Below are 17,186 nucleotides of genomic sequence, written 5' to 3' on the forward strand. Positions count from 1 at the left end.
TGCTTAGTTAGTAAAATGCTTATTTCAAAATCTGTTGCTTGTAGCTCAGAGGTACTTCTGTTGAAAATTTTTTGGTCTAGGGGGTACTAGACTTGAAGTTGGGAAAATGCTGCTTTAGGACACCTAAATGTAGGTACCTACTTACAGAATTGCCATCTTAGTAGGAAGTCCAAGCTGTACAAATGCTAGTTTTCAGACCCAAAGTATACAAATAAGTGAGATGGGTTTTCTGCTTATGCATAATACTGGCACTTTTTCAAATTTATCATTACTTTGGGAAATGTGAGGGATGAAGGAGGAGCTGGATTACAGAGCAAAGTAACTCTTCTGCTCCATTCTTATCCTCCCCTGTTCCTGCATGCTGTGAAAGGGGGGAAGGATTAGAATAGAAAGCATAAGACTTATAAATCAGCTGTGTGTGAATATGCATTGCCATACTGGAACAGATCAAAGGTCCATCAAGCCCTTTATCCTGTTTCCAACAGTGGTCAGTCCAGGTCACAAGTACCTGGCAAAATCCCAAAAGAGAAACATTTTATTGCTTACTTGGGAATAAGCAGTGGATTTTCTCAACTTAAATGGTTTATGGGCTTTCAGGGACATGTCCATTTATTTTTTTTTTTAACTTTGCCAAGCTAACTGCTTTTCCCACAGTTTTTGTCTAGATAACTTTAGATCTATGAAGTGACTTTCTACATATGGGCTGTAGTTAAAATAATTAAATAAAAATATTCCATGAATCTAGATAACATGCATGGCTTTCTTTGAACTTTGGTCAACTGACTTTAGTGCATGGAAAATCTGTTTACACAGTTCATAATTTGGCTAACACTAGTTAATAGTGCTTAACATTTTGATAGGACATGTCTTCTGTGCCACCTCAAAACACTTCCTGAATCCCTCATCTCCCACTTTCCTTTCCCCTTGTCCAGATGGATGCCTGGATGATTTCCTTGTTTGAGCTTTAAAGGAAAGTCTTAAAGATCTTGGGACTGCCCTTGTGCAAGGAGTCATGCTTTAAAGATTGTCACCTTTCCTCCTACCTAGAACATTGAGTAAATATCCAGCATAGTAGTATCGTGGATCCATAAGAAATGGGTACATATATGAATGCATATTCTAATCACAAAAAAAGAAAATAAAGGTAGAAAAGAATTTTGGCTGGCCATTTTATTCTTCCAATCACATTAGTTCTAGGTTCTGGTTTGTTTGTCTTCTTTGGTTTCTCTTTGTCTTCTCTCTAACTCCATTCGCCAAGGTCTCCTGACCATTTGACATTTTATTCATGCTCACCAGAGTCTAGGATGATTCATTGCAGCCATATTCAGCACGATGAACTTGCCATGATATATCTGATTCAGCATGGGGGGAGCGGCAGCAATGCTCCCTACACCCCAAAACTATACCTACAAGCTAGAGAATGACACGGGGGCCATTTACCGCAGTAAACAGTGGTCACCGCAGTAAATCTGCAGGAATGAAGAAATTTGCAATTGGTTTACTGCAGGAATGGGGACAAGACCTTTCACTGCCCCATGGGAATGGAGAGAAGATCTTTTACCACCCCATGGGAGCGGTGAAAAGTCTTGCTCCTGTGGTAAAATTGCGCTTGTGTCACTCATCTCCCCAGCTCTCTTGCACCTATTTTACCTTCAGAAGACAGCCATGCCATGATGAAGACAGAAGGAACCCAAACCCAAAGCCTGAGACCAATGTGATTTGAAGAATAAAATTACCAAACAAAAGGTAGAGAAAAAAATTGTATATTTTGTGATTAGAGGGGACTGCAAAGCCCGGCTGTGCTACTTTAGCTTCCAGCTGGCTTAGGGCTCTCTGACCAGGGGGCAGTTGCCCTAATTGCACTCCCAAACACCATTCCTGCTATGTGTAACTGAAGTAATCTGTTAGCTTTTTTTTTTTTTTCTGTGTAGCATTCTGTAGTAATTTGGTTCAGTTTTCACAATAGTGAAGGGGATATTTGTGAAAGGGAGGGGAGTCAGGAGTTTTGTTGATCCTTGCTCTGTATTTGTGTTTATAAAATAACAATTGTACAGAATATTGTCTTTTTACACTTTAATAAAATAAGTTCAGTATAAAATCATAACTATTAGAGGCTTGTGTGGATGGGATCTGACAGTTTGCAGGACAGGGCAGGGACGGGGATGAGCTCGTGGGAATGGTGATAATTCCCCCCCATGTCATTCTCTACTATAAGCATCAGCCCTAGAGCAAAATGATTATGGAGCTGGGTAATCAGGGGAGAACTAGTTGGGAGCTCTTCTCTGGCATAAAACTGAAGAGGAGAGACTCATAGAAGGCTAATGCTGAGTGCCCTTTTTCCAAATTGTTTACAAGTAATAGCAAAGAAATGCAGTATGTTCCAGAAACAATTACTATATGAAGTTTACTGAACTACAGGACTGCAAACACTTTAAGCTTGCATGCAGTAGATAGCTGGATGTTTTCATTTTGTTACCAGAGTTCTTAATTGAAGTGGGGTTCCAGAGGTAGTGTTAGTCTGACAAATGAAACATTTCCTGCTCTTGTCAGCTGTTGGGTAGGGTAGAAATTAAGTTCAGATCGTTTAGGTTTAGTTTGGAAGTAGGAATGCAACTCTTAAAGAGAATTTTTGATGGGTAGAAGTCACAGGTTAGTAGTGCTGGTTGATCATGGATCTACTGCCTTTCATGTTAAATGGTATGCAGTGATTTGAGGGAGAATTTTTTTTCAGTAATGTAGTGGCATTTAATTACACATGGATAACTAGGGGTTAGGTTTTTGGGGGGAGATGCTTCACTGCAGGGGAGATAAGCTGGACAAGGACACATGGCATACAGGGAGCATAGGGAAAGGGTGCAATTCTGGACCTGGGGGGGGAAGAGACAGAGATGCTAAGGAGCGATGCTTGACAGAGCAAGATAGGAACACAAGACAGAAGCTGAAGATAGGGGGAGGATAGAGATAGGGACACAGATGAGATTCTGGATAGGATAGATGATGATGGATATGGAGAGGGAAGAAAGAGGGGAAACAGAAGCAGACACTGGGACCAAAGCAAATTGGAAAAATACTACTACTATATCATTTCTATAGCACTGAAAGGCATAAGCAGCACTGTACATTCAGATAAAAGCAGAAAAGTATTCCAAGTTACTATTTGCCTTTCAGCGCTATAGAAATGATATACATAGTGTACATGTAATAGATGGCCCGGCTCAGAAGTGCTTACAATCCTATGTACTGTCTGTCCATATTAGAGTTGGAGTTTCTTGCAGAAAACAAAAGGATGGACATGATTGGCCTTATGGTGAGTGGGAGATAGGAGTTGAAAGCAGCTTTGAAAAAGTGGGCTTTTAGCTTGGATTGGAATATTACTAGACAGAGCATGATGTAATGGCTCGACAGTCTGTTCAGGCATACAGCACAGCAAGATGGAAGGGACGGAGTCTGGAGTTTGGCAGTAGAGCAGAAAGATATGGATAAGAGGAACTTACCCGATGGAGTTCACTGGGGGTGGGGGAGAGGAGGAATGCAAGTATAGCAACTCTCGCAGAATGAGTTGTGCAGCATAATTTTGAATCGATTGAAGGGGGAGAGAGGGTTGAGCAGAAGACATGAGACAAGAAAGTTGCAGTAAGCTAAGTGAAAGGTGACAAGGGTATGGATAAGGGTTTTGAAAAGGAGAGGTCAGATTTTGGTAATATTATAGAGGAAGACATGACGGGCTTTAGCAGTTTGTTTGGATCTGAGCAGATAAAATACGATCATGTTACACCTCTTTTGATCAACGCTCACTGGCTGCCTATAGATCGAATTTACTACAGAATATTATTACTGACATACAAGACCATAACTTTAAGCCAACCTGATTTTATTAACACTATGCGTACTAGCATTATCACAGGACAAGCAGGCAGCATATTCTTGACTGATGGGTGACTGCACCGACGGAGCCCCGGTACGGACAATTTTAGAGTGATTGCACTCTAAGAACTTTGAAAGTTCTAGTAGGCCGCACCGCGCACGCGCCTTCCCGCCCGACAGAGGCGCGCGGTCCCCAGTTTCTTAGTTTCCGCGGAGCTAAGACGCGTGTTCCAACTGCTGTTGGAAAATTTTTTCAAATTTTTCTCGCCTTCCCGCTCGCGCGTTATTTTCTTGTCGTGATTTATTCACCTTATCGTTTCTTTCTTTTATTTTTAAAAAAAAAGTCCTTTTTTTTTTTTTCCGGTCAGCCCCGGCAGGGCCTGTTGGCACCATCGAAGCCTCGGGCTTCGATTTTTGCTACGGCCGTTTTTCCCTTCATGCCCCCTTCACCGGGTTTTAAGAAGTGTCAGCGGTGTGCACGTCCTATTTCCCTTTCCGACCCACACAAGTGGTGCCTTCAGTGTCTGGGTCCGGACCATAGGGCAGAAACGTGCACCTGCTGCAGTTCTCTCCAAAAGAGAACTCTAAAGAATCGCCAAATTCAACAGCGAATTCTTTTCGGTGCCGCCATGGAAGTTCCCCCGGCATCGACACCATCTTCCTCCAAATCGGCACCGGTGACTTCGACACCGCAAGATCCATCCTCGGTGTCGCACCCTGTAGGTAAGCCGGCTAAGAAGCCATCCCCTACTGTCCTTAGCCCGCCAGTCGAACAAGCAGTGAGCCAAGTCCTGCAGACTGCACGCCGGCCTCGCAAATGCTTCGCTCCTATTGAAGTCACTGCCTCTTCATCGGCATCGACTTCGCCTGAGCGTTGAGCTGCATCGCAGGTACCGAGCAAGAAAAAAAGCGGTACCGGTGCCATCGGGACCGTCTCTGGAGAGAATAGCATCCATCCTTCAGGTCCAGCTTAAGGAGCAGTTACAACACTTGCTCCCGGCTCTGCTGACTCCGAGCCTTCCAGTGTCGGTACCTACTGAGCATTCGGTGCCGATCGTCGAACAGCCTGTTTTGTCGGCATCGACGTTGTCGGCACCGCAAAAATCTGTTTCTATGCCTGTTCTCTCGGCGGAACCAAAGTCTCTTCGACGCACTGCTTACTCGACTTCGGAGCCGGTGCCGTTCTCTGACACCCGTACTGCTGTACAGTCACCCGGTACGGTGTCCATGAGGTCTGGTAAATCGGTACGCAAAACCAAGCATACCGAACCTTCTACCCCACTTTTTCAGGGCCGTCTGTCATCGGTACGGGACCCTGATTTGTGGGATGATTCTGATGACCCCCTCGGTACCGAGGCAGATTATTCCTCGGAGGAGGATGTTACATCGGTGCAGGATCCTGCTGGTAAGCCAGAGCACTCGTCCTTCACCAAGTTTCTTAAGGAGATGTCGGACACCCTTTCCATCCCTCTAGAGTCTGACTCTAAAAAATCCAAAGCATTTCTTGATGCTTTGGATTTTGACCAGCCTCCGAAAGAATTTTTAAAGTTACCCCTCCATGACATCTTGAGGGAAACTTTTTACAAAAATTTAGAAACTCCTCTCACCGTTCCAGGAGCCCCTAGGAAGCTGGAATCGCTTTACAAGGTGATTCCTATTCCAGGGTTTGACAAACCCCAGCTGCCCCATGAATCTCTGCTGGTGGAGTCCACCCTCAAAAAATCGGCAGGCTCTAGTGTATATGCCTCTGTCCCTCCTGGCAGAGAGGGCAAGGCCATGGATAAATTTGGTAAAAGACTTTACCAAAATGCAATGCTGGCCTACCGTTCAGGTAATTATGCGTTTCACTTCTCTTTTTACCTGAAACATTTGATTCAGCAAGTCTCTTCTTTTCAAAAGTATCTTTCTGACCGTAAGCTTCCTGCATTACAACAATGCACTTCCAGTCTCCTACAACTCAGGAAGTTCATGGTCCGGTCCATCTATGATACTTTTGAACTCGCATCCCGAGCCACGGCTATGTCTGTAGCGATGAGACGATTGGCATGGCTCCGAGTCTCTGACCTTGATGTGAACCACCAGGACCGCCTTGCCAATGCTCCCTGCCTGGGTGATGAGCTCTTTGGAGAATCTATGGATACCACCACTCAAAAGCTCTCTGCCCATGAGACGAGGTGGGATACTTTGCTGAAAAATAATAAGAAGCCTCCTCCTCCTTGTCCATTTAGACAGCAGCCATCATATCAGAGGCGGTTTTCTGCTCGGCCAGTTCAGCCTCAACCTCCACAACCTCGGAGGCAGCGGCAACAGCACCAACAAGCACGTCAGCAACAGCCGCCTACCATAAAGCCTGTCACTCAGACTAAGCCGACTCAGCCCTTTTGACTCCCTTCTCCTGGGCATTGCCAGTCTCCCTCTCTCCTGTCCTCTTCCACAGCCCATAGGAGGTCGATTAACCATTTTTCACTCTCAATGGGAGGTAATCACCACCGACCAGTGGGTGCTCTCGATCATAGCCCATGGCTACTCCCTCAATTTTCAGACTCCCCCGCCGTTAGGCCTGCCAAAAGAGTCTGCTTCCAACAAGTCTCAGTCCCTCCTTCTCGCTCAAGAGGTTCAATCCCTCCTTCTTCTCAATGCCATCGAAGAAGTTCCTCAAGATCAGCGATGTCAGGGTTTTTACTCCCGGTACTTTCTAGTTCCCAAAAAGACCGGAGACCTCAGACCCATCTTAGATCTCAGATCTCAACAAATGTTTGGTCAAGGAGAAGTTCAAAATGCTCTCTCTTGCCACCCTCTACCCTCTTCTCGCTCAGGGCGACTGGCTATGCTCCCTCGATCTCAAAGAGGCTTACACACATATTCCTATCCATCTGACGTCCAGGCAATATCTGCGCTTTCTCATCAATCAACATCAGTACAAAGTGCTACCCTTCGGCCTGGCCTCCTCTCCCAGGGTATTCACCAAATGTCTGATTGTGGTAGCGGCCTATCTCCGCTCTCAACTTTCAAGTCTTCCCTTATCTGGACGACTGGTTGATCAAAGCTCATTCCCCTCAGGCGGTTCTGCTTGCCACCAATCAGACCATTCACTTCCTTCGACTATTAGGGTTCGAAATCAATCTACCCAAGTCTCACCTCATTCCGACCCAGTGACTTCAATTTATTGGAGCCGTTCTGGACACTGTTCTGATGAGGGCGTTTCTTCCATCCAACCGCCTTCACGCCATCCTCCATCTCTGTCAGCAGGTGTTTCAACAGATTACCATTTCTGCGAATCACATGATGGTGCTATTGGGGCACATGGCTTCGACAGTACATGTCACACCCTTCGCACGTCTCCACCTGCGTACTCCTCAATGGACCTTAGCGAACCAATGGTCCCAAGCGACGGATCCTTGTTCACAACACATATCTGTGACCTCGTCTCTTCGACAGTCGCTTCTTTGATGGTTGACATCTTCAAATCTATCCAGAGGTCTGCTGTTCCATCTACCTCCTCATCAACTAGTCATCACCACAGATTCCTCCCCCTACGCCTGGGAAGCTCACTTGAACGAATTCCAAACTCAGGGATTTTGGATTGCCCAGGAAAAGAAACACCACATCAATTTCCTGGAACTCCAAGCGATGTTCTATGCCCTCAAGGCGTTTCAACATCTTCTCTTTCCTCAAGTACTACTCATTTGCACAGACAATCAAGTTGCAATGTACTACATCAACAAACAGGTAGGTTTACAAAATTAGAAGCAGATTTACAGCATTGAATAGCAGATTTACAACAAAATTAGAAGTAGGTTTACAAAATTAGAAGCAGATTTACAGCATAATTAGAAGAATTTTTGACAGAAAATTGCAGGCCGAATTACGATACATTACAGTGATTTGCCGCAGTCAGCCGTGAAGTTACAGCGATTCTTAACTGTCTGCACAGAGGGCAGGTTTACATCAATATTACAGAAATTGCAGGTTTGACCGAGCTAGGTAGGGGAGGTAGAGAGTGGGGGAGGGAGGGACTGGTGAAGGAGGAAGGGGGCAGCGGTGGGGTAAGTGTCCTGTGAGGTGAATGGGTTATTAAGGGTTGTGTTTGCTGAAAAGGTACGTTTTTAGTAGTTTTCTGAATGATAGGTAAGTGGGGGCCTCGAGTATCATCTGTGCTAGCCATGGGTTCGACTTGGCTGCTTGGAAGGCAAAAGTTCTATCCAGGAATCTTTTGAGAGGGCAGTGTTTAGGCGAAGGGAAGGCGAACAATTGAGTTCTCCGTGATGTCCTGTTGCTGCAGTAGAGGTTAAAGTGTGTGTTTATCTCCACATGAAAAATCAATCGGTCTCCTCTATTAGGTAGACTTCTTTTACAAAACTATCTTCAAAAACTTTCATAAAGATTAGAGTGTGAAAGAAAGACTTATCTTTAAACAATCTATGGCAATCCGTTTCTTCCTTCTTCATAGATCACCCCAACATCTTCATCCCGACACACTACTTCTGTTTCGTCTCTTACAAGGCTACATCAGGGGGGGAAAAAACCTTAACAGCAACTTCTATAATCAGCAAGTATCGTAAATGCTCTCACGCAGCTCCCAAAAAAATAAGGTAATGGCAAAATCCCAAGATGGCTGCCACTGTTTGCAAGAATATTTCAGCGTTCTATACCTAGACCTTTTTTTGGGTGGTGACTCCTGAAGTGGAATCTAGCATCAACTAATTTTGACTTGCACATTGTTAGGAATAATTCCATCACTGTGCATTTGTCCACATTCAATTTTAACTCATTTTGATGCCCAGTCTTCCAATCTCCTAAGGTTATATTGGAATTTCTCAAGGTCTGTATGTAATTTAATAACTTAAATTTGTAGATAACTATTAAACATAGAAACAGAGTATGATGGCAGAAAAGGGCCGGTGGCCCAACAAATCTGCCTACTCAAGAACCCTCCCTCCCTTGAGAATCCATCTTAAGCATAACTCTGTAGCAACCCCATCTGTTTGTCCCATCGTCTCTTGAAGTCGAGCACGCTACTGGCCTTGACCACCTGGCGTGGAAGACTATTCCATTGATCGATCACCCTTTCGGTGAAGAAGTATTTCCTGGTGTCACCATGAAATCTTCTCCCCCCTTAAGTTTTAGCAGATGCCCTCTTGTCGCCGTGGGACCCTTAAGAAAAAAGATGTCTTCCTCCACTTCAATGCTGCCTGTGATGTATTTGAATGTTTCTATCATGTCCCCCCTATCTCTGCGCTCCTCGAATATAAACGCAGTCTGCTCAGACGTTCTTCATTTGGGAGATCTTTAAGTCCTGAGACCATCCTAGTGGCCATTCTCTGGATTGACTCCGTTCTCTTCACATCCTTTTGATAATGTGGCCTACTGGACACAGTACTCCAGTACTCCAGGTGAGGTTTCACCATGGATCTGTACAACAGCAGTATGACTTCAGGCTTTCGGCTGATAAAGCTCCTTCTGATGCAACCCAGCATTTGTCTAGCTTTTACTGAAGCTTTCTCCACCTGATTGGCAGCTTTCATATCTTCCTGGATGATTACTCCCAAGCCCCTTTCTGCAACAGTTAAGTTTTCACCATTCAAGGTGTATGTTCTGCATGGATTTCTGCTTCCAAGATGCATTACCTTACATTTTTTGGCATTTAAAGTTTAGTTGCCAAGTACTTGGAACAATTGTTCCAGTAAAAGTAGGTCCTGTTCCTTGGTTTGGGCCTAGTTGCGCTGTCAGGTTCTGTTGCCCTGCCCACAACGTTGCATAGTTTACCATCATCGGCAAATAATGTAATTTTGCCTGAAGTCCCTGAGTCGGATCCTTTACAAAGATATTAAACAGCATTGGGCCCAAGACCGAGCCCTGTGGCACTCCACTGGTCACTCTTGATAAGTTTTTGAGGGAATACCATTCACCATCACCCTCTGAAGTCTGCCGCTAAGGCAGTCTTCTACCTATGCTGTCAGTTTCTCCTAATCCTAACGTGTTCATCTTGTTCAATAACCTACGTTGTGGGACACTATCAAGCCTTACTGAAGTCCAAATACACGATGTCCAGGGACTCTCCCCAATCCAATTTTTTTAGGTGAAATCTGTTTTTTTTTATTAAGAAACAAACCAGACAGCTACCAATGCAAACAGCAGACAAGAATTAAAGTAAAGACAAGGCTCCCCTTCCCCCCCCTAAGAGGACTAGACTCTGTCCTCTCAGGTTACAAAGAGCCCCAAACCTCCAGCCCCCCTCCCCCCAGATCAGACAGGCGGAATGGTATACAACTGCAGTCTATTCAAGATACAACTACGAACCCGGGGAGACACTGTCCAAATAGGGAGTCCAAATATGAACAAAGTCTCTGATCCGTCGACGAGAAGAAGCCAGGTTGGCCTCCCAGCCTAAAAGGTCATGCAATTTATTCCTCCAGTACCAGAAGGAGGGGGGAGTATCGGCCAACCAGAAATTCAGTATACACTTTTTCCCCAAACTAACATTTGCTCAAAAACAATTTCTCAGCAGAGGTATACACAGAAAACAAAGAAAAATGAGCGAACATGTGATATGCAGAGACAGGAACAGAAACCCGTAAAAGACCCTGAAGAAAGGAAGCCAAGGCCCCCCAAAAGCTCTGAATACTCACAACCCCAAAGGCTATGAAAGTAAAGAGTTCACCTCCGTATGACAGGTGAGACAATATTGGGTATCGACACAGCCCATATGGTAGGCCCGACTCTGGGAGGCATACACTCTCAACAAGGTCCTGAAGTGGCGCACTCGAAGCTCTGCACTATACACCAAAGCGGGGGTACAGCGAAGAGCCCAAAGCAAACCCCTCCCCCAGCTCCTGCCCCAAATCCCTCTGCCAATCCAGTTTTTTTGATACCCAGTCAAAGAAGCTTATCAGATTGGATTGACAAGACCATCTCTTTATAAAGCCCTTAATCTTTTGTCATCCAGAATCGTGTCCAATATGTTTAATCAACATTTCCATGAGTTTACTCACTATTGATTTGAGACTCACTGGTCTAATTTCCAGCCTCTGACCTGCGTCCCTTTTTGTGGAGCAGGATAACATTGGCAGTTTTCCAGTCCAAGGGAACTTTTCCCTTGTTTAGGGAAAGATTGAATAGCTCGGCTAACGGTTCTGCCAGGACATCTCTCAATTAAGTCCACTTTACTTGTTCCCATGTCCATATCATAAATGTGAAATAACACAGGTCTTGCCACAGATCTCTGGAGCACTCCACTATTCACCATCCTCAATTTGAAAGAAATAGCCATTTAATCCTACCATCTTATTTAATATTTCTCAATCCACAGCAGAACATTCTTCTCGTATCCTACGGCTTTATTTTTTTGAAATCTCTCATGAGGGACTTTGTCAAGCATTCTGAAAATCTAAATACACTATATTGGCCAACATAACTTTATCCACATGTTTGTTCACACTTTCAAAGAAAAGAAGCAAATTAAGGCAAAATCTTTCCTTACCTGAGCCCATGTTGACTCCCATTAAGCTGTCTAGTAATTTTGTTCATAATTTATATCATTCTGTTCAACATGAACACATCAGACTTGCAAGTGTGTAATTTCCCAGATCTCACCAGGACTTTAAAAAAATTAGTGTTAACATTGGCCACACTCCAATCTTCAGGTACTACAGACTATTTTAATAATGGGTTACAGATCACTAATAGCAGATCAACAATTTCATGTTTTACCCTGTGGTGTATACCATCTGTTCCAGGTGAATTACTACTCTAACTTGCCAATTTGACTTGATTTGCCTTACAGGCTCAATGAGATTACTTCCCTATCACCTTTTAAAACCATTTCTGGCACAGGTAGATAATTTTCTCTTCAGTAATGACCAAGCAAAAAAAATCATTCTCTGCTATGGCCTTGTACTTCCTGACTATCCCTTTTACTCAGTTCCACTGATCCCCCTCAAAGGCTCTCTACATATAAGCTGACTTACTATGAGTGTTTGCTTTTTATGGCAAGTTCCTTTTCATATCTTTTTAGCCTTCTTTTCCAATGCTTTGCATCCAATTTGCCAGTACTTGCACTGCTTTTTAAAGATTTGGACACTCCCATTTTTTTATAGCCTTTTACGTCTGCTTTTAACCATGTTGGCTGTTTTGCTCTTTTTCCACCTTTTTATTATGTGGCTTGAATCTGGTCTGGGTTTCCAAAATGGCATTTTTGAACCACCCATGCTTGATTTAAAGTCCTTTCCTTTGTGGCTGCTCCTTAACTTTTTAAAACCATTTTCCTTTTTTATAATTGCCCCTTTGAAAGTTTAAATACTGCTACAGTAGATTCCTTAGTGTCTTCACTTCACTTATTTAATCAAATTTGATCATGTTGATTGTTTTCCAGCATACCAAATACCAGTAAGTCCTGCATTATACTAAACTAGATATAAAATGGCTCCATTTCTTGTTGGTTCTTGGACCAGTTGCTCCAAGAAGCAGACATTTCATCCAGGAATTTTACCTCCCTAGCACTTCCTGACATGAGTCGTCCAGTCAATTCTGGGGTGATCATTCAAATCACCAAAAAGTCTGCTTAAATAGAAGTTCTGCTCTAATCGGGCACTTATGCAAATTTTCCAGGTCTATCCAGCTACCTGATCTGATGGGGAGTTTTTCATAACAGATTTAGAATTTTTCATTAAAAGTAGTGGTACTTATCTTTCTACAAATCCAAGACCAGTGAAGATTAAGATCCTTAACATCCTGACAGGAAATCTGTTTCACCTTTGCTGCTTAAGGTGAGATTTTTTTTAACCTCCTTTTCAACAAGGCTGAGGAATTTAAAAACAATTTAGACTTGCAATATCATCATAACCAGCTGCTTGCAGACTTTGAAATGCAGTACTTTTTCCATTGTAAAAAAAGCTTTCCACTCAGTCACAGAATTAAAATCAAAAGGTTGCACAGTATCAAAGGATAATAGAACAGCAGATGATCCAGTGTCCCTATATCAAGATGACAGTGCCAGCATCTATTAGATTTAGAACTATCTAATTTTTGTAAATGGAACAGGGGTCCAGAAACTTCTATGTAACAAAAAACCCCAAAAACCATGTTTGTCTCATAGATGCTGATACTGTACATCTCATCCTCCAAGTCCAAATTTGTGGCCATCGAGATGCAGAAATATGCTGCTTTATCGCAATGCTCCAAATGTCTCTAAGACTAGTTTTTGGGCTTTTTATTCAAGAATTCAGATATTAATTTATACCAACGGGCAGCCTGATGTCCTAGCAAATCTGTCTGGAAGCACAGAATCAACTTTTGGAAGTCAATATGGGGGACAGATTAATACCATACTGGAGTCATCGATTCCATTGATATATGAAGTGGTTGTATGTGGATGATATTGCATATTAAACCCTCATTGGATAGGTATAAATGTCGGCTTTTCCTTATGACCAGGATAGCCATGCAAATGGAAAAATTGGGATCACTTTAGTTTTCATTTTTGGTGGGCGAGCTTATGCTTAACTTATAAGTATGAGAAAATGAATGCTGACATGCTGGGGCATAAGATATTCAAATTAGTTTGGGGTCCATTGATGTCTTTTGTAGATTTGTTATAGTTGTCCTTAATTTATTTTCCGTTTTACACCCACACATCCAGGGGGGTAGGTGGGAGGGGGGTATATATTTTGTTTAGGTATTATTCCTGAAGGTAATGTTAAATGGGGGAGGGAATTTTATTTTTGTATAGACACTGATTGATTATAAGTGCTTGTTTAATTATTATTTGTATATGAGTTGTATTGCACTTTTTGTTGACATTAAAAACTAAGTTTTAAAGAAAGGTTGCACAGTATTAGAAAAATCTTGACTGTAGTTGTTTAATAATAATAACAGCTTATATACCGCAATACCGTGAAGTTCTATGCGGTTTACAAAAGATTAAGCAAAGGTACAAATTGACTGACTTCAAGAGGGGAAGAAGAAAAGTAATTAGACAGGAAATTCATTGTTGAGGAGAAAAGTGATCAAAAGGACAGTAGGTCGCTATTGAGGGGCCTTACTGCAGAGATTAGTCACTAAGCTTTTCAAGACCATACATTTCAAGGAATCAAATTCAGTTCTTTACATTGGAGGACCATTGGGCTCACAGTTTTGAGTCTTAATGTGCCTGTGCCCAAACATTCTTAAAGTCTGAAGTTTGTCCAATACAGTACAAGCTACATGGTAAACTAGTATACAGACCACATAGTACAATTGACAGTCTGTAGCAGTTCTTAAAGGGTACACCCAACTCAGATGATCTGTATGAGTCAACACCCCCAACATCATGAAACATACAGAACTGATCTCAACTCTGGTCAGATTTCATTGGTTCAGTCTGAGAACCTTCCCATACTGCAGTTTGGCATAACTTGTCACTTAAAATTTCTAGGAAAAGCCATTATGAATAATTTCCTTTTGGAAACAAAGGATTGTCGACCTTTGCTTAATCATACCCATCAAATGAGGAGGCTGTAGTTTTTCATAACAAAACACACATTTAATGTTTTCATATAATCTTGTAACAATATTGTCTTTAAATTGTGCTAGGCTTGTTTTGCAGTCTGCTTCACCACACACTTTGCATAATTCTGAGCTAAAAAGTGCTACCAAGTCCCGATGCTTTTTCTTTATAATCTGTCTTAGCTAAAAGTACAGAGTAGTTGTAATATAAAAATTGAGAAAAGGGTATGCTATTCAAAGGTTCAAGATGCATAACTTTCACACAATCTGTAGGTTTCTTAAAGTGTAGGAAAAGTAATTGAGAATACCCAAATATCTAAAGAAAAAAATTGAAGAATTTAACTGTGCCTCAGATTTAATGATGGGATTGAATCCATTTAAATCCTCAAATTTCAACAGTTCTCCAATTAATCCTTTCCACAGCAACAAAAATTGATGAAAACCTTACCAATCTGGTGTAAGGAAGCTAAAAATGTCGAATGCCAACTGATCTGTAGACTTTAGTTTTTTGTCCAGTAGATACTGAATGTTTTTACAGATGTTATTTTGCTGTCATGAAATCCATAAAGGACCAGTACAGTAGAAATATATTTAAACAATAGTAGCTAGTGAGCTGTAGAGGATGGCAAAGGAATACCACATGCTCTTTCCAATGCTAATCTGTGAAAACGAGACATCAATCCTATATTAAATGGTTATTGATGCAGTAAAATAGAATACAAAGCTATCTAATTTGTCACCTATGATATTGAGTCTGGAAAGTACACTACCAGCGCTTCAATGGGAAATGGGGAAGTAACTAGTGAGCATAAATCCAAATACTGCAGGGAAAGGGATTGGTACTTGTATACTGCCTTTTTTATAGTTATACAACCACACTCAGTGGTTTATATATAGATACTTCAAGCATTTTCCCTATCTGTCCCAGTGGGCTCACAGTCTAATCTACCTGGGGCAATGGAGAATTAAGTGACTTGCCCAGGGTTACAGGGAGCAGTGTGGGGCTTGAATCCATACCTCAGGGTGCTGAGGCTGTAACTCTAACCATTGTGCCACACTCCCAACAGCATATGAGTGAGTTGCATGTTCTTGCAATTGCTGAGTTTTCTTGTTTCTAGTGTGATTTACTACTAAAGGGACACTTTCATTTTATTTTTTGGCAAAGTAAAGTCTGTATTCTATTCATGTGTTAAGTTCTGTGCAATACTGAAAGAACTGTGGCTTTCTTGCAGATGCGCTGGTATCCTTCTCCATCCGAAGCTACACAGCAAGGATGGAAGTCTCGTCAATTTTGTTAAAGCTATTTGGTAAGTACTACTCGATACCTTTTTTTTTTAAATCTAGGTCTATTAAAAGGAAGGTGATCAGTCCTTTGTATAGTGGCATAACTGAAATGAAGAGAATTTCAATTGAGCTCTGATACTTGTATAGGGTATTTACCTTCTCTTCACACATGCCTATGCAGCACATGGAACCTTCAATGTTCCTGGGGCTAGAGAAGAATTGATCAGCCCAAGTATATTTTCACCTTACTAACCTGAGCACATCATAGCTGTATATCCTCCTCTCATGCATATATGCCTGATCCCGGGTTTCTGAATATGAACCATAGACTAATTTGGGGATTGATCAAAAGGGAGTTGGTGCCACTTTTCTACAACTGATTTTGGTATATCTAATTACCCCCATCTCAGTCTACTGAATAATTGATTGTTCTGCTTTCCTAATTGACAATTTGATCGTTCAGTATGTAAAAATGTAAATCTGATCCTCAGGTAGTACTATTAATATAATTAACAAAATTTAATTTTTTCTCTTTAGATTCTCTTCTCGGTTTGAGTTCATTTTGCCTCCATGAAGTGACTCTGTCAGGGATGAACCCATTGTCAATTCAACTTTTGTAGGCACTATGAAGTGTCTAATTGTACTGTAACCTCACTTTCTCCCCATAAGGAGCTGTGGGCTCCCTTGTTCATATCTCCACAAAGCAAATCAGATTTTGATGTGACATTTCTCTTCCTTTCTGGTAAACCAAAGCCTGGTCCGAGAGGCTCAATCCTGATTCTACCTAACCAAAATAACTGATGCAAGATGAAATTGAACTGAATACAGACCAATGTTTGGGGGTCATCTAAAACTTTGTGCAGCTCTGCTGAAGAGAAACCAGTTTTACATGATGGCTTCCTGGCATGAATTAAATGTTAACTTTTTTTTTTTTTTTTTTTTTTTTCTTTTAGTGCTTGTATAACCATAGGAACAGGTCTTGGCCTAACTGATTTCTTCTATGAGGACTTGGCTGTCAAATACCAAGTCTATTTCTTGTTTGCAGTAAAACCATTGGCATTTTTAAGTTAAATGCACTGTTTAATGTTTCTCATCCTGTATGAAGCCTAGGTTTTCTTCTATTTCATGCAACAGTTGTAAAATAGGGCATCTTGCTCCCTTACCATCTTCCTCTGATTGGGGAACTTTCCAGTCTTGCCAAATATTTACCATCCTTGTGGGAATACAGAAAGTATGAGTATTTTTGTACCATGTGTAATAAGGAAATATTTATGTATCAAAGGATTTGTGTGTATTTGTGTGCAATTTAATTATTAAAAAAAACTAATCTGTAAGATAAGTTAATGTTTAGCTAGAGCCAAAAAGAAAGACTATTCTGTTGGACATAACATTATAAAGATTTGTGCAATTTTTTTTGAGTTTTTGTTCGCATTCTATTGCTTAAAGTGCTGAAGTATTTACGACCATGGCTTGTGCAAGTATTAAGCCTGCAATGAGTGGCTATGTTTCTGATCCTAGGAGAATGTGAAACTGGATAATATATGAAATGCAAAAAT

The 17,186-nt window shown here is 41.8% G+C and overlaps 1 protein-coding gene across 2 annotated transcripts in view; it reads left to right on the forward strand.

The window, feature by feature from the left end:
* Positions 1–17,186, forward strand: part of RBPMS2 (RNA binding protein, mRNA processing factor 2) — an 80,982-nt gene extending 63,796 nt beyond the window's left edge. For both annotated transcript variants that reach the window (XM_033920537.1, XM_033920536.1), the window contains 2 exons: positions 15,579–15,653; positions 16,168–17,186. In XM_033920537.1, coding sequence (XP_033776428.1) covers positions 15,579–15,644 — 66 coding nt within the window. In that variant the 3' untranslated portion in view covers positions 15,645–15,653; positions 16,168–17,186. The remainder of the gene's footprint in view (positions 1–15,578; positions 15,654–16,167) is intronic.

Source organism: Geotrypetes seraphini, chromosome 14, assembly GCF_902459505.1.
Source record: "Geotrypetes seraphini chromosome 14, aGeoSer1.1, whole genome shotgun sequence".
NCBI classification, from domain to species: Eukaryota; Metazoa; Chordata; class Amphibia; order Gymnophiona; family Dermophiidae; genus Geotrypetes; species Geotrypetes seraphini.